The 15,548-nt window shown below is 51.4% G+C and overlaps 8 protein-coding genes and 1 non-coding gene across 9 annotated transcripts; 5 read left to right on the top strand and 4 right to left on the bottom strand.

Annotated features, from left to right (window-relative positions):
- Positions 1-389: 389 nt before the first annotated feature.
- CC77DRAFT_t15 lies at positions 390-484 on the bottom strand. Its single transcript has one exon. It is a non-coding gene; the product is annotated as a tRNA-Ser (tRNA).
- Positions 485-634: 150 nt separating this feature from the next.
- CC77DRAFT_1016780 (Metallo-hydrolase/oxidoreductase) lies at positions 635-1,657 on the bottom strand. The gene is made up of 3 exons (XM_018524279.1): positions 1,509-1,657; positions 1,445-1,457; positions 635-1,396 (listed from the first exon to the last, which is right to left on the bottom strand). The coding sequence occupies exons 1-3, from the start codon at positions 1,590-1,592 to the stop codon at positions 663-665; spliced, it is 831 nt and encodes a 276-aa protein (XP_018389823.1). The 5' UTR covers positions 1,593-1,657; the 3' UTR covers positions 635-662.
- Positions 1,658-1,783: 126 nt separating this feature from the next.
- Positions 1,784-2,665, top strand: CC77DRAFT_927930 (hypothetical protein; the record flags this gene model as incomplete). Its single annotated transcript, XM_018534017.1, has 4 exons — positions 1,784-1,815; positions 1,870-2,149; positions 2,198-2,372; positions 2,442-2,665. 4 exons carry the CDS (start codon positions 1,784-1,786, stop codon positions 2,663-2,665), a joined length of 711 nt encoding a protein of 236 aa, XP_018389824.1.
- Positions 2,666-2,924: 259 nt separating this feature from the next.
- On the top strand, positions 2,925-3,471 carry CC77DRAFT_927108 (HIT-like protein; the record flags this gene model as incomplete). Its single annotated transcript, XM_018533974.1, has 3 exons — positions 2,925-2,964; positions 3,023-3,105; positions 3,187-3,471. The coding sequence occupies 3 exons, from the start codon at positions 2,925-2,927 to the stop codon at positions 3,469-3,471; spliced, it is 408 nt and encodes a 135-aa protein (XP_018389825.1).
- Positions 3,187-4,569, bottom strand: CC77DRAFT_981455 (ClpP/crotonase). Its single transcript, XM_018536084.1, has 2 exons — positions 4,196-4,569; positions 3,187-4,146 (listed from the first exon to the last, which is right to left on the bottom strand). Exons 1-2 carry the CDS (start codon positions 4,516-4,518, stop codon positions 3,576-3,578), a joined length of 894 nt encoding a protein of 297 aa, XP_018389826.1. The 5' UTR covers positions 4,519-4,569; the 3' UTR covers positions 3,187-3,575.
- Positions 4,570-5,320: 751 nt separating this feature from the next.
- CC77DRAFT_927507 (hypothetical protein) lies at positions 5,321-6,733 on the top strand (the record flags this gene model as incomplete). Its single annotated transcript, XM_018533995.1, has 1 exon — positions 5,321-6,733. The coding sequence occupies one exon, from the start codon at positions 5,321-5,323 to the stop codon at positions 6,731-6,733; it is 1,413 nt and encodes a 470-aa protein (XP_018389827.1).
- Positions 6,734-6,797: 64 nt separating this feature from the next.
- Positions 6,798-11,489, bottom strand: CC77DRAFT_1016785 (cysteine proteinase). Its single transcript, XM_018524280.1, has 6 exons — positions 11,156-11,489; positions 10,134-11,105; positions 10,024-10,078; positions 9,487-9,970; positions 8,872-9,421; positions 6,798-8,824 (listed from the first exon to the last, which is right to left on the bottom strand). The coding sequence occupies exons 1-6, from the start codon at positions 11,163-11,165 to the stop codon at positions 7,182-7,184; spliced, it is 3,714 nt and encodes a 1,237-aa protein (XP_018389828.1). The 5' UTR covers positions 11,166-11,489; the 3' UTR covers positions 6,798-7,181.
- Positions 11,490-11,647: 158 nt separating this feature from the next.
- On the top strand, positions 11,648-12,762 carry CC77DRAFT_1091357 (hypothetical protein; the record flags this gene model as incomplete). Its single annotated transcript, XM_018529562.1, has 4 exons — positions 11,648-11,825; positions 11,883-12,002; positions 12,051-12,254; positions 12,304-12,762. The coding sequence occupies 4 exons, from the start codon at positions 11,648-11,650 to the stop codon at positions 12,384-12,386; spliced, it is 585 nt and encodes a 194-aa protein (XP_018389829.1). The 3' UTR covers positions 12,387-12,762.
- A 92-nt stretch (positions 12,763-12,854) lies between these two features.
- On the top strand, positions 12,855-14,510 carry CC77DRAFT_1047049 (TBCC-domain-containing protein). Its single transcript, XM_018527474.1, has 4 exons — positions 12,855-13,247; positions 13,299-13,459; positions 13,517-14,107; positions 14,169-14,510. Exons 1-4 carry the CDS (start codon positions 13,190-13,192, stop codon positions 14,367-14,369), a joined length of 1,011 nt encoding a protein of 336 aa, XP_018389830.1. The 5' UTR covers positions 12,855-13,189; the 3' UTR covers positions 14,370-14,510.
- The last annotated feature ends 1,038 nt before the right edge of the window (positions 14,511-15,548 follow it).

A 15,548-nucleotide genomic window follows, 5' to 3' on the forward strand; every position in this document is an offset into this window, starting at 1 on the left:
TCTATTTCATCAGGGGCTGACGTAAGCTGTAAGGAAGCACTTATTATCTCTACCTGTTCAGTTTTTCTTTTGTATATGGTGTCGTCACTCTTCAAGTCTGTTCGCGTCCCGTTTTCACCAGTGATCATGGCGTCGAACTGCCGCGTCGCATGATGCGTCAATGTACTAAACTGCAGTCGCGCAGGTTGTGTAGTACAAAGAAAAAGAGAAGGAATAGAACGTAGATTATACACGTGGAAGCAAAGGATCGCCATGATCGCCCGGTGGGGGAAAAAACGTGGATGCCGCCGGACTAACCCAATTCAGCGACAACCACCACCATCACCCCCTCGACCACCACCAGCACCACCACCATGCAAAAAGAAGCTCCTGTCGCAACAGTATGCTATCGTCGTGAACAAGATTCGAACTTGCGAGGCCGAAGCCATTAGATGACTGAACGAAGAATTCAAGTCTAACCCATTAACCACTCTGGCATCACGACTGATGATTCGATGAAAGTTGGTCAAGATGCAAAATTTATATTCCAAGATAACATTCACCAGCTCTGTCAGGAAGATGCTATCTAAACAATTCATCCTGAGGGTGGTGGGGCGCAGTCAAGTCTGGAACGAGTCGCTTATCAAAGTCTGACCATGCCAAACTATGTGTCATTGGAACATCTAAAGGCTACTTTTCCCGCTAAGGGCCCACAACGTATCTCCGCCCACCTTGCCTTCCAGCTTCAGCTTATCAAGGATCTGTCGTATTCCCCTCTCTGCAGGTTCCCATAGACTCTCTGAATAGTCCTTGTATATCACTTTCACAATGTCCATCGAAGTCATCCCAGCTCCGTTGTCCTCTGCTAGCACGTCTAGTACCTGTTTCTCACGCTGCTTGCGATGCTTGATATATTCGGTGATCTTTGATGGGCCGTCTTCGATGACAGGTCCATGGCCAGGATATGCACGACCTCTGAACTGTCTCGACATGGCGTCGAGGCTCTTCATGTACGCTGATAGATCCTCAAATACTGCCGTGCCCTGTCCTAATACATTGTCCGCTGTGAACATGGCGTCTTCTTCCTCCAACACAAATGCCATGTGATCTGTGGTATGCCCCGGACAGAAGAAAGCGCGCAGGGTCGCGCCTTCTGTCTCAAACTTCTGCCCGTCGCTTATGGGTAGCCAGCCATCGTGTGGGTCATTCTTGTAGACTGTCGTGTTTGGAGAGTGCTCGAGGATATCGGGGACGCCTTTGATATGATCGTGATGCCAATGTGTCAAGAGTACTTTGTCAATTGTAATGCTTCTCTGTGAAAGGAGATGTTTGATCGAGGCTATCCATTGCGGCTTGCCTTCACCAGTATCAATGAGGAGTCGTGATGCGCCGCGACCGACTATATACGTGTTTGTGCCTATTATTCTTAGATTCTTATAAGCCTACAGAGCGCAGATGCGTCTACCTTGCAGCGTGAACTTGAAGGTTGTTAGAGTACGCCATGCTTTCAAATGATTAAAAGCGCTTACCTTGCTGGGGTTACCCCCAAGAACTCTAATTACCCGGTCACTAATCTGCTCAACGTCCGGAAGCAATACTTGAGGTTCTGCCATCTTTGAATATAGTCTGCGCGTGCAGGTGGTTGTCAGACATCGCAGTCGCGGGTGCATTGTCGCTCTTACCATGAGCTACAGCCGGACATGACTTACCGAGGCACGGCGCTTATCGATAGTGGGGTACGACTCAGACAGACCATTACTTTTCAGGTGCACTTTGCGACAAATCGCTTTGAGCCAAAATTAGCATGGCATCGATCGAAGACGACGACGAGATCCCGTAGGTTATCCCTACTCGACTCCAAGGTTAAAACACAAATGCTGAAAGATAAAGACAGCTTTCAGGCGATGCTCTTGCCGCCCTAAAGGAATTTTATGGCGAGCGGGACGCACGACAAAAACAGTTCGAAGAACTGAAAGGCCAAGCCGAAGATGACTTCGAGGGGAAACTATCCATGGATGCGTTTACCGAAGACTGGAATGCAAGTCAGTTCTGGTACAGCGACGAAACTGCCATGGTGCTCGCGCGGCAACTTCTGGAGGGTGCGACAGACGAGACAAGGATAGCGGTTGTGTCTGCTCCGAGTGCTTTCATCCAACTAAAGAATCTACTGGTAAGAGTTCAGGGTCAGTGAGAGGCTCGCATGTTGACTTCAGTCCAGAACTCAGGTGAAGTCAAGTGTCGTCCACAGATCAAGTTGTTGGAATTCGACGAACGCTTCGCCGTCTTCAAGGAGTTTGTGCGCTACGACTTCGAGAAGGCTATCCAACTGCCGGCTGAGATGAAGGCTTCATTTGACGTAATCATTTGCGATCCACCATTTCTAAGCCAAGACTGTCAAACAAAAGGTAAGTCTTGTTATCATTTCAGACAAGCGTGGGTTTTATGTCGCTAATGGCACTTAGCTGCGTTGACTGTACGATGGCTCGCCAAGTCCTGGTCGCAAGACTCTCTCCGTCTGATTGTGTGCACTGGAGAGCGTATGGAGAGCTTGATCACAGACAAACTATATGGGAAAGTAGGAACTAAGACGACGAACTACGAGATCAAGCACGCGAAAGGTTTGAGCAACGAGTTCAGATGCTATGCAAATTTTGAGTGCGCATCGTGGAAGTGGGCACAGTCATGACCTGCAAGGATGTGATGCGTTGAAGCTACAAGTGAGAGTGTGCAAACTGTCATAAGTAACAGTAGTATCCGAAAAGACATCTTTTTGTAACTAGAATATCTCAAGTCAAGCAAGGCGGAACCGTCCCGCCAAAAAGCTACCCCACATGTCCTCAGTCAACCCCACTTGGCTCGCAACAAGCTCCCTGCGTCATCCTCACTGCTCTCTCCAATCCACACTCGTACCAATCAACCAACACTCCCAATCCGAGAGTACCATAATGTCTTCTGCTGCATGCATCTTTTGCAAGATCATCAAGGGTACTCTCTGCTTCCCTTGACCCTTGTCTCATTCAACAATGGCTAACGGAATGGCTAGGCGAGATCCCTTCGATGAAGATCTTCGAGAGCGAGAAGACACTTGCTTTCCTTGACATCGGCCCATTGAGCAAGGGCCATTCGGTGTGTAATCTCGCTTTTTCTAACTCACTCCATGTCCCTGTACAACAAACACTATTCCATTGATGCTAATGTTCCTGCTAGCTAATCATCCCCAAACATCATGGCGCAAAGCTTCACGACATACCCGACGACCAACTGGCCGAAGTCCTGTCCGTCACGAAGCGCATTGCCATCGCTCAAAACATCCAAGACTATAACATTCTGCAAAACAATGGAAGGATTGCGCATCAAGTTGTGGATCATGTGCATTTCCACCTCATTCCCAAGCCAAATGAGCAAGAAGGGCTGGGCATTGGCTGGCCAACCAAGGAGGCGGACAAGGGCGAGCTAAGCAAGCTATTGGAGGAGATCAAGAGTAAGATGTAGAACGTAGCGTGTAGCCTAGGACTTGATAATGCAGAAATGAAGCATGTCGGCTCAGGCTAGGTGCGCAAGTGTCGATACTTGATCGCGACACAGCCAATATTTGTTTACTCGCCCTTGAAAACAGGCTTCCTCTTCTCCCTAAATGCGAGAAGCGCCTCGTCGCGATCCTTTGTCCTGACTACAAGCTCATATGCAGCATTCTCGGCCTTCTCGCCCAGCGCACAGCCCTCCACCGCTTGAAGCGCAGCCTTGATCGCTATCGGCCCACCTTCGCATATCTCCCTTGCTAGTCTTACAGCTTCGTTCAAGACCTTCTTTCGCGCAGCACCTTCTTGCTGTACGTCTTCGGCAGTTATCTCCACTAACCGGTCACACAGCCCCAGGAAATAGGCTTCCGGCGCTGCTACACGGCGGCCTGTCAATATCATGTCCCGTGCACGTGAAAGACCGATCAAAGCAGGGAGACGGTATGTCCCTCCTGCGCCAGGAAGAATAGCGAGACGAGTTTCTGGGAGAGCGACGGTGGTGCTAGAGGCAAAGACGCGCATGTGTGTTGTAAGGGCTAGTTCGAGGCCGCCACCGAATGCTGGTGCTGCCAATGCAGAGATTGTAGGAATCGGTAGTTGTGAGATCGATGCAAATGTTCCCCGTAACGTAGTTAGAAAGTTGGATGTTCTAATATTTTGTTAGCTGTTACTCTTCCCACGTATATGGCTGAACATACTCTTCCTGCGTAAATGTAGCCCTCTCCTTTAGATCTGCGCCCGCACAGAAACTCGTGTCGATATCGCTCGCCAATATCAACGCCCTGGTTGGCCCGTTGTCACCCTCATTGTGTATGCTGTTTACTTGATGGCTCAAATCCGCGAGCAATTGCCGCGATATCGCATTACGTGCCGCAGGTCGATTCAGAGAAAGTATACGTATGCTTCCACAGTGTGGTGCTGGGACGTTGGTGACGTTGATTGCCGGTGCTTGGGCGGTTGCATATGTGCGGCTTTGAAGGGCACGATGTAGGACGCGGGGGCTGAGACGGAATGAGGGCATTTCGATGATGTCTACGTTGTGTATGCGACCGCAGTAGTACAGTACAGTTCACGCCCAGATATGCTGGTGTTCAAAGCTACAGTGTCGTTGTTGTGGGGATGTGGTTTGGCGACCTCATAGTTGTAGACCGCGGTTAGCCGAGGCAGCTTTCCGCCGGGGCGGCCGCGCTGCAATGTTGTAACTGCATTTTAGCATATCCATCACATTGGCTTGATCGTTGTTACGGCACGACAGTCGATATCCCATCACAACCGACTCATCGTTTTCAGAGATCGCCATTTCTTCGTACTCATGTATTTAAACGGCACGCCTAGCTATCTTATATGAGATTGGGATACTGCCTGCGCAGCCTGAAGCTCAGTCACCACTTGACCATTGGCCGAATTCGTCTTACAAACATCCCACATATCGATGCAGGTACCTGAGTCCCTGTCATCATTGGTAGCTTAGGCACCCTGCACCTTACTTGGGTCATTCCAGACAATAGGAAAGTTTTCAACGGGGTATCCTTTTCGACAAAATCATCATCCCAGAACAAGGATGTTGTCCAGTTTGTCACTTCAAGTCAAAGCTGTGAAGAAGCATAGTTGTAGTACACATGGGCGTGGTATCGAATCAGCTGCGAGCCTTGAGCTGCCTGTCGCCGCGTGCATTCGCTCCATTGCTGCTGGAAGTGTCACGTAAGGCAGGTCCAGCCGATGCGCTCATAGCACCCCGCCCCGCATGCAAGGGTCCGTTAGCCCAAAGTTTCGACAGGAAACATTTGCGTCACGTACACCACCGCCACAATATTGCTGTCAACATGGAGTTTCAGAGAGGAGAGCGCGTGAACTTGAACTTTGATACCGGCGCAGTCGAGAAGCTGGATCAAGAAGAGCAGCATGAGCTCCGCATGCCGTCGTTCCCTACCTTCGTGGGCGACATTCAAGAGCGCGATTCATCACCAGCTAATCCTCCAGTTGCGCCCTCGCTCAAACCGAATGTGAATGGGTTTCCGGCGCACAAAAAACGCGTACCGAGAATGTCGGCCTTCAAGCAGCAGCGCGCGGCCAAAGACCAGCAAGCTGCGGCGGCACCAAAAGCACCTGCGAAAATGCAAGATGCGCCCAAACCACGAAGCGCATTTGGGCTTGACCGGGACGAGGAGAGACGAGCGATAGACGAAGAGAATAGGCAGACACTAGCGGGCATGTCAGATGCAGAGATTCAGCAGGAACGGCAAGAGCTCATGTCGAGTCTCAATCCAGCATTACTGCAGAAGCTGCTCATGCGGTCCAACATTGATCAAGGGAGCAACGAGCGCGACTTTGATACAGAGCCGCCAGAACCAGCAGCCGTTGCACCCCTCTTGACTGACCAAGCCAAGCCAGAACCTCAGCCCCAGACCCCAAGTACGAAGAAGGTCTCCTTCGCTGCCCCAGAGCCAACAAAGGAAGCAACGTCACAACCAGCACCGAGTCTGATACCCGCCACACAATCTTCGCCAGACGACGACACCGCATCGGCAGCTGTTCCGGATGCCGCAGACTCAATACACTTCCCACGACCTCCACAACCGCCCGACCTCGACCCAAACGATCCCTTATTCCTGAAAAACCTACATGAGAAGTACTTCCCCACGCTACCCTACGATCCCTCCTCGCTATCATGGATGTCGCCAATTGACCCGTCCGATACCAAATCTCCTTACCACCCCTCTCAAACCGCCCTGAATCCGGCAGAACTGCGCTTCGACTTTTCTGGCAATTTGCTAGCACCTAGCGTCGCACGAGATATACCCACCGACAGGGGCCTTCACCATCACGCCGAAGCCCCAGAGGCAGCAGGATACACAATACCAGAACTGGCAGTCACGGCGCGAAGCAAAGTGGCAAGTCAACGGTGTATCGCATACCAAACGCTAGGTCGTATCCTATACAGACTAGGCAGAGGAGAATTCGGCGTTGAGAGCGTGGAACAAACGACGGACGGACCAGCAAAAGTAGCCAAGAATCCAGAGGTAGTAGAAGACGAGGATGGAGAGGAGTGGGTAGAGGAGGATATTGGCAGTGCCATGGCAGGGGGGCTGTGGCAGTGCATCGAGCAAGGAAGGGTGATTGAGACGTTGACTGAAGAGGCCAACAAGGAGAGGGGTCATTTGACTGCACGCACTTTTGCTCAGGAAGCGCTGTGGAATTGGCGAAGAGGCGGAGGAAGGAAGAGACAAGCTGTGTGAGCTTCCTGTGCCGCTACGGTGATGACGAGTAAAAACACGTCGTATGCATGCAACAGAATACATCAGCCTTCACCGGGTCACAAAAACAGTGCCCGTCACTATGCATTATCCTAATTCTATTTGTGAGCCATTACCAATGCTAGTGCCAATGCAAGCACAATTCGTTAGTCATGCCCTTCAACACAGTTGCATACGCTCAGCGTAGCCCGGTTTGCACAGTACCGATGTTCACCTCTAGTCAATCAATCCCACTGGATCTATCATTGATCCCAACTTCGCTTTTGCCTCTCTTAGGTGGAGATTCCAGACGTGCGCCTACTCTCTTCTCCTGAGGAGTAGTCAAAGGCTCATCCTGGAGTACCAGATCCATGCTAATAGAACAGTCAAGATCAGCAAACAGGAGTAGAGAGAAGGGGGGAAAAGGAGCAGGGGCTCAAAAGAAAAGAGCTTACTCCTTCTCCACGCCCTCAATGACAGGTACATCCTTCAGATCTGCCGGTTCAAGCGCCGGCATGGCATCGTCGGCAAACACAGCATCCTTCATCTCGACATCCGCCGGTACATCCTCCTCGGGTTTTTCAGGTCGGCGACATACAGCCTCAGTGTACTCGTCCACGAGATCAGCTCTCACGTACACCACACCTGTGCTGACCTTCGGTCGGGATCCTTCCTCCTTGTCGAGCACTATACCCTCCTCTACAACAGGATCTACTTGTTCGTCGTTGTAGACTCTCCAGTCGTTGTTCTGGAAGTCGTAGATGTAGATCCAGTAATGGCCACCTTTAACATCGCCGCGGTGGGTGAAGACAGCATGGAGACGGTAGGGAACAGAAGTGCAATCTTTGAAGACGGTGTTGATTTCCGACTCCAGAGTTGTCATCTGGCCATCGATGCCCGACAGATCGGCGGCGAGGTTGGTGGCCCGAGTTTGAAGGGCGTCACAGAGTTCGGGAGGTGGAGTAGGCAAAAAGTCTTGCCTCGATGATACTGGCTCATGCTCTGCCTTCTCTGTGGCGAGACTTTCGACGAAATCGCCCGCTGCCTTCAGACAGTCAGGTAGGTTCATGCCTTCCATGCCTGTTGTCTGTAGCTTTGTTCGTTTTGCGTCTAGCTCGCGCAGCTCTTTCTGTTTTGCCCATTGCGCTTTGCGAAGTTCTAGCAATTGTGCTTCATCTAGTGTTGGTGTTCTCGCCAAGTAACGATCTAGATACATGGTCTTCTCTAGACCGATATGCGAGTGATCGTATACAGGCTGGCCCTTGTTGAATTGCAATCGTTTCACGTTGATGATCTGAATGGGCGCGGCCTGTTCGACATAATCGTATCTTGTGCCACTGCCACCTTCTATCTCACCTAGCCCGAAATCTTCGTCAAGGGTAGCATAGAGTGAGCGATCTCGTTGTCCAGTAGCCACGAGGAAATGATCTCGGAGCTCCTGGACTTTCTGTACACCATCTGGTTTCTCCATAACTGTGGTGACATCACCAAAGAATAGCTTCTTGATGGCGTCTCCTTGCTCACCTTCTCGTAAAATACTATCGCCCGTTATGGCGCAGGAGATGAGGTCAAATATGTTGGCCATGACTTCTGCGGCGTCCTGCTGCCGAGCGCTCTCCTCAATTCTACCAATCTTTGTACTTGATTGAACAGCAGGCTTCATGGCCGGCTTAGGGTCTGCTCGTGGCGGAATTGGGGGAGGTCGAGTCGGTGGAGCGGGTATGTCGCTCTCGCTCTTGCTTGCTGAACCATCATCGGCCATGACCAAATCAGCAGGTGTAATCGGGGCTGCATCGGTATCATCCATGACGGAGTCCGCAGGCTTTGCCTCATCGCTATTCACGACTGAACCTGCCGGAGCTTCTGCGGGGATTGACTGCATTGCCGCAGGTGGTAACATGGGTCCGCTGACCACTGCTCCGTCGATGGTACCTAAACCAGTGCGATCGGTAGTGTCCATTGACGGTGACTGTGCCGGTTCTACAGGGTTATCCGATTTGCAGAGTGCGAGAGAAGCAAGATCTATCGCAGGCTGTACCGTCTCAGTTGGAGCGGTCGTCATTTGCTCGAAGAGAGCCCGTAACTCACGAACGACTATCCAAAGTTAATCTTAATTTGCGCAAAGGGAGGTTTATACTGACATTTCTGTGCCGTCAGAACCCTTTCGGCTGTGACGAGCATGCGCCCAACTTTCTTGTTATTCAATGCTTCTGGGGAGGGGTCTTGCATATGCTTTTCAATATCGAGAATAAGATCTCTTAGAGGCTTGATAGTGAACAAGAATTGGAGTACGCTGTTCAGGTAGCAGGTATTGCCGATGTTGCGAAGCCCGACCGGCCATTTCTCGAGAGGGTACAGATTTCGTCTGAATTCTGAGCGTTTCGGGTTGACATGGTTGTCGCCAAATCTTTGAGACTGGTCGTACTGGATGAGAGCGTGCGCTTTCTCCATTCTTAATCTTTCACTTGTGCCGATTTCGTATGTGCTAAGAACAGATTCTAGAACTGCAGGATCAAGCGGGACCGTTCTGTCTGTTTGGTCGAAGAGGGCGTATGCGTCACCTATGTCCATTTCAGGATCGCTCATCGTCCCGAATTTGGCAAAATGGCGTAGTCGTTCGCTGTTGCGCGTCTCTGCTATAATTTCCACAGCCTTTCTGGCAGTTTCTATGCTTGAAGGGTTGTCTTGAGTCTAGTTTGCGCGTCAGCATTCGTTCCAGACGACAAGCAGTCCATGTAGGGATCCGTGTACAGTACCTTAAGCGAATACATGGTTGGAACGAAATCGTCAGCTACGCTAGGATCAAGGTCGAAGAAAGCCATCGCTTGTTCGTACGTCTCGATAGAGCCCGAAGCTTCTGCTCGTATTTTATCGCTCTCACGCACGTCTCCCAGAACTCGTAGTTGCTTTCGCGCCTCCTCGGCTTGGATAACGCTGACATCGGCTAGGCGGGAACGGAAACATCCAATGATGTGATCGTCGCCTATTACGCTTGCGTGTGTTGGGTCGATACCAAAGTATTGATATGCGCGCTCGGCCTCCCGTTTGCTTGTGAGACCCTGTGAAGCCAACATAGCTACTTGCATCCCGAGCATGTCACTTTGGCGACCGGTCGCGAGATCCTGCAAGCATTCAAAGTAGTACGCCTTGTTCTCGATGTCAACGGCGCCTTGTCGAGAGAAGGCGAAAAGGATCAAGGAGTCGTCAAAGTCTCCAACGGCACCCAGACTAGCGTAGTAGCTATTCCCTGTCAGTAAACAGAGGACTGGTGAAGGTGAAGGCGGGGCACGTACGGGTGATCTTCTTCGTGGTTTGTACTGCGTGTCTCCCGTTCTTTCGCCTTGGCATCTGTGCAGCTTGTCAGTATCACATTGTGCAACGAGCGGCGCGTATAAGGACATACAATCCGCACATGCTAATGCCCTTTCCATGTCGCCACGTGACGGCGTAGGATACATTGGTTGATGTCTACAACCCACGCGTTCACTCTCTGGCATGTCCAATATTATGGTATTCAATTCATAGCGAGCGTCCTCGATCTTGGAGCGCAGCGTCGATTCGAGAGGAGATGCGGGTTCCTCAGGCTTAGGAAGATACCAGGCTTCTACAAAAGTGTCCTCCTCTTCTTCCTGGTGTTTCTCGAAGCCCAGACGTCTCAGTATCGAGTCACAATCTTTACCAAAAGTCTTGAGAAACTTCTTGTTTAACAGCGGGATGCGCGCCTTGCCCTTTGCTGGTTTTAACGAGTCCTGCAGGTATGTGTTCAGATAATCAGGAGCATCGACCCTCCGTGCCATGCTTGTATCTGCTCGGTCGCCGGCGATCTGTTTCGCTGCTTCCCATCGCCTTCTAAGTTGAGCCTGGTTCGTCAAGGTCTCAATGTCGTGCTCCGAGAAGCACGGCGGTTTGATGCTGATCCGTACCTGGACCGAACATTGTGGGGCAGAACAGCGAAAGATATAGGTACGCGGCCGTAGCTGAGCCTCGAACCTGGCCGTGCTGTTTGCGTCATCCTCTCCTTGGTAGAGAAAGTGGTGCAGGGCATAGTCCTCGTTTCCCTTGCCACACGACTTGACTTTGGCAGCATCGATGCGATGGTCGACGAGTATATCGACATGCCAGCGACACTTGATGCAGTAAGAAGCGACCTTGTATACGGTACTCGAGGTTGGATCTTCGCCTGGCACGGGTAACAGCGACTGCTCGGACTTGGTAAACAGGTTGTGACGGCAGTTTCTAAAGGGCACGGCGGGGACTGGCGGGGCTTTGCTGTCGTGTTGCGGCGGGGGGCTGGTCAACAAGTTCCGACCGGCGCGTTCTTCGTGTCGTGGGTCGTACGTGAAGAGATCCTGGAGCAACCGCGGCGCCGTCTTGCCTGGAAGCCATAGTTAGCACACGCTGGTGGCACAAGAGTGGAAAAGGTACCGGGCGCCATGTCTGCTGGGGGTGATAGCGGGGAGCAGCAGTGCAGCTTGTGTTATGGATGACAGAAAGCGAGGTGGAGTAGGACAGCACAGCAAGCACGCACGGCGATATGGGTGGAGAAGGGCGAAGAGAGGTTGCCAACGTGCGACTGAAGCGTTTACAGCGAGGGCATCGCGGGCGGCAACCGCCTAGCATACACTATATTGCTAGGTTCCAGAAGGAACGGAACAACTAGCCCGCGTGGACGAAGTTTCCACTCCAAGGGCTATGCATGGTAGAAAGTAAAACCATAGAGGCACAAGCGGCGAAGCAAACAGCCTCGCGGCAGTCCATGCGACAGCTCAAGGCGACGCGGCGCGCGATGATGCAGTGCCCGCCCGCCGCCTGAGCCCTGAGCGCCAAGACGCTTACCGTCTGGCGCAACTTGCCGCAGCCGACTTCACCAACGTCTATAGAGCTTCCAAGTCGACACCCACGCCCAATCCGCCCGCCATGGCCAACCAACACGTCACCTTCCACCCCCGGGACGCCCTCTCCAACACGGCGAGTACCACTCTCCAGACCACGGCTGTCGGCGCCGTCGTTGCCGGTGTTCAGAACACACTACGGAAGCAGAATGTCGGAGCCATGGGCATCCTCACCCGCTCGGGAGGCATAATCGCCCTATACGGTCCGTAGCAGGCCAATTGCACGCAAATCCATCACGATGAAGCTAATTGACGTGCAGCTGGTGTCGGAGCCGCCTATCAATTCACACTCGACGCGACCAGCAACCTGCGACAAAAAGACGACTGCTACAGCGAAGCAGTTGCTGGTTTCGTCGCTGGATGCGGTGTCGGTGTTGCCAGTACGCATATCCGAGACTCGTGCATGGCCTGGTACTGACAGACTACAGGACGGAGCCTTCCCTTCATGCTCGGTGCCGGAGTATGCTTCTCCACCGCCCTCAGTGCCTACCGATACGCCAATGGTATGCGCGGTGTCGGAGACATCCGCGACCAGGTCGATGACGATGGCGAGGTCGAGCGCAGGGAGGAGCTGAAGAAGGTGCGCAGGCGGCCACTATCCGAGACGCTCCAGCAACTGGGCGAGGGACGAGGTATGTTGAAAGGTGGGCAGCACACGCTCGCCGAGACTGACTCTCCTAGGAATCTATGGCCCCGGCTACGAGGAGAGGAGGCGGCAACGACTGTTGGAGAAGTACGGCATCGACGTCAAGGCAGAGCAATAGTCGGCTTGAAAGCAACAAACCTTTTCTTGGAGTTTACCACAACAAATACCTCATCACAAACACCTGGGCTACATCTGGCTCGTGTATATACTATCTCGACAATCGAATTGTTCATCAAGATCGTGGCATTGTCTCTTACGCATGTGGTGGGAGGAAGTCTCTCAGTCTCAATGTGGACCAAACAAAACCCCAATAGGCTCTGTTATGAATTGGCGAATACTCTGAACACTGATGTAATGAGCCATGCAGCGCGGGCTGTGTATAAGCTTGAGTTTCAGCTATCCGCTCTGTTCAAGGCCAATTGGTCAACGAGAAGAAGGCGCGCGATATTGTGTGATGTTCAGATAGCTCTTGTCGATTTTCGGTCTAAATCTACTCATTTGGGACAACAGCCTTGCTTCTGCTATCGGTGACAACATACTAGATGCTATTGGTGAAATGCGGGGTAGCGTGCATCCCACCAGTTCGACCATATCGCGTATCTCGGTCCTTACCTTAAATATGCTCGCTACTACATTGTTCTCGAGAAGGGAAAAAAAGCTCCCTAGAAGATCATTTTATCACTGAAATTGAGTAGGAATCCAAGTCGCAGATCATGTAGACCAGCGTGTTGCATGATGATGATGTTTTTGTCGCGCTCAATGCGCGTCTCTTCTCCCAACCCCACCAAACCACCTCATGACGCGTGAACCTCTCCCAAGACTCCTCAAGGTCCAGCGCATTTGGTAAAGCGGGTAACGATAACTTGAAGTTCTAGCGTCTTCGAGTCAATCAAGCTGAATCGCGATTGAATCTCATGCACAATGGCCGAGTCCAACCTCAAAGAGACCTTCTACCGCCAATTCCACCAGGATGTCGCAAGTGCGTAGTTGTAATCAATAGCATTAGATACACTAGAATAACACATACCAGCGCTCCAAAGGCAAATCGAAAGCTTATCCTCCCTGTCGACATCTGGTGGCGAGCGCAATCAAGCGATAGACGACTGCCTCGCAGGCATAGATCGATTATCCCACGATGTCCAAGACGCGTCAAGTCTTCTACCCGCGTATGATCAGCGGACATATAGCGAGGTGAGTTCTTATGAAAAAGTTTGAGAATGGGAAGATCGAGCTGACGAGAGAGTATAGACCATCAAGAAGTTGAGTGAGAAGTTGTCAAGTGTGAGGAACAGCTTCGATCCACCCAAGAAGTTCAGTTTCAAGAGCAAGAAGAAGGATATCATGAAACCAGAAGCTAAACCGGAAGTATTGGATACATCGAGTGCGAAGTCGTCTTCTCTACTTGAACAACAACCATCGCAACCATCGCAACCATCGCAACCATCGCAACATCAAGAAACGGCGCAACAGGATTCGTTCACGTCGACCCTCTCCCACAAGTCGCATGCCCGTATAACTCTCGCTCAAGCCCCTTACGCCACAAGCTCACCAACGGTTTCCCATCTTGCCCACTGTGTCGTCGATCTTAGCGCTCCAACAAAAGCCGACGCACCCTTCGCCGCTCTTTACCTCCGCTCCATAACCTCCTCGCTCATCATTACCGGCCAAGTCGCAGGAGCAATCCACATCACAGACGTCTCCAACAGTGTCATAGTAACAGCGTGTCGACAGTTCCGTATGCATGGCAGCAAAGACGTGGATGTGTATCTGCATAGTACTAGTCGACCAATCTTTGAGGATTGTGAGGGCTTGAGGTTCGCACCATTACCTGATTCCTACGTGAGTCCGTCTTTTGGAATTTATAGCCTTTGTTCATATAATAGCGCTAACGATCGTGTAGAAGACACCAGAGATCGAGCAGTCAGCCAACCAGTGGAATCAGATCGATGACTTCAAGTGGTTGAAGGCCGAGCCAAGTCCACATTTCAACATACTCCCTGCAGCTGAACGTGTTTCTGAGGAGGTTTGGAGCAGAAAGATACCTGGTAACGATGAGAGCCTAGATGGTACCCTGCAAGCTGTTGGTATACGGTGTCGATAAATGTTGTCTAAGACAAACGACTATACAGTCAAACTTCAAGACAAAGAAAGGTTTAAGGGATATAAGGACTACTTTACCCGTAGATAGAACATTACAACTTATCTCAATACACTTGAGTTAGTCAATTATTCAACAATAAATGACCAAATGGTCATCCAATTTCCCGTCAAGCCACCAGTATCTGCCAGGCAGATTGTTCTTCACGAAATGCCCTCATCAAGATTTCACAATAAATAGAAGATGTTTTTTGACGGCCGTAGTGAAAGGTGCTGTATATTGTATGCTGATCTGTTGCGGCCGTGTAACTGGTAGTACATGTGAGGAAAACCCTGCCTAGCTAAGGAACTCGCCCTAAAAAGATCACACCATCACCCTTTTGCCCGAAAAAAAAACCCACGATAAATATGTATAAAGAGCCAGAATGCTGCATGCTAGACGCGATGCGCGATGCAAGAATGCCCACCAGGCCGACCTACCACACCAACAGCACACTTCTGTTGTGACGGAGACCAGTTTGCGCGAAAGAGATAACTCACTGGCTCATGCGAGATGAACGAAGACGAGAGCGACGACGATTGCTGTGAGAGAGCTCTTTCCGACACCGACGATATGACCGGTGTTGATAGGGACTTCGATATAACTGGGAGAGGGCGCAATTATCGTACCGTTGATGCCGCTAGATGGGTGTGGGTAACTAAGAGACTGGTTAGTGGATGTTCAAGGGTACAAGGAGACTGCAAGACATACCCGGATCCGGAGGGATAACCAGAAACACTTGAAGGGAAGCTTGTCGCTACAGCCTGTGTATCCGTGTTTGTGTTGTTGCCAGCCCCATTTGAGGAAGGTCCTGCAGTGACGTATGAGGTGAACGTTTGCGTCTGATAGCTCGTAATCCTAATCGTGCTATCGGTGACGGTAGAGTCAGAGCCTGCTGAGTGCGAGGGGTTGGGGTAACCAGATGTCGCAGACGTTCTAGCCGGATATGTACCAGAGCCAGTACCCGAAGATCCTGATGCAGTGCCGGATGAAACAAAGTAGCTACCTGATGAAGGCCCAGCCGATGGGCCACCAGACGGAAAAGAGGTGGGCACAGCATCCGTCTCGGAGCCTGTGAGGAGCCTGCTTGAGGAAGGTCCAGCAGAGCTGGCACTTGGCAAAGAGGCTGTGGGAGAAGAAGGT

The sequence above is a fragment of the Alternaria alternata genome, assembly GCF_001642055.1.
Source record: "Alternaria alternata strain SRC1lrK2f unplaced genomic scaffold CC77scaffold_3, whole genome shotgun sequence".
Lineage (NCBI taxonomy): Eukaryota > Fungi > Ascomycota > Dothideomycetes > Pleosporales > Pleosporaceae > Alternaria > Alternaria alternata.

Excerpts from the sequence above, each read along its gene's own strand:
- CC77DRAFT_981455 (XM_018536084.1), bottom strand. The coding sequence starts at position 4,518 with ATGCCCTCATTCCGTCTCAGCCCCCGCGTCCTACATCGTGCCCTTCAA. Across the intron at positions 4,147-4,195 it reads GCTACATTTACGCAGGAAGA|AACATCCAACTTTCTAACTA; the intron begins GTATGTTCAGCC and ends ACAAAATATTAG.
- CC77DRAFT_1016780 (XM_018524279.1), bottom strand. The coding sequence starts at position 1,592 with ATGGCAGAACCTCAAGTATTGCTTCCGGACGTTGAGCAGATTAGTGAC.
- CC77DRAFT_1016785 (XM_018524280.1), bottom strand. Across the intron at positions 10,079-10,133 it reads GGCATTAGCATGTGCGGATT|ATGCCAAGGCGAAAGAACGG; the intron begins GTATGTCCTTAT and ends CAAGCTGCACAG. Across the intron at positions 9,971-10,023 it reads AACCACGAAGAAGATCACCC|CTACTACGCTAGTCTGGGTG; the intron begins GTACGTGCCCCG and ends GACAGGGAATAG.
- CC77DRAFT_1047049 (XM_018527474.1), top strand. The coding sequence starts at position 13,190 with ATGGCCGAGTCCAACCTCAAAGAGACCTTCTACCGCCAATTCCACCAG. Across the intron at positions 13,248-13,298 it reads ATTCCACCAGGATGTCGCAA|CGCTCCAAAGGCAAATCGAA; the intron begins GTGCGTAGTTGT and ends AACACATACCAG. Across the intron at positions 13,460-13,516 it reads ATCAGCGGACATATAGCGAG|ACCATCAAGAAGTTGAGTGA; the intron begins GTGAGTTCTTAT and ends GAGAGAGTATAG.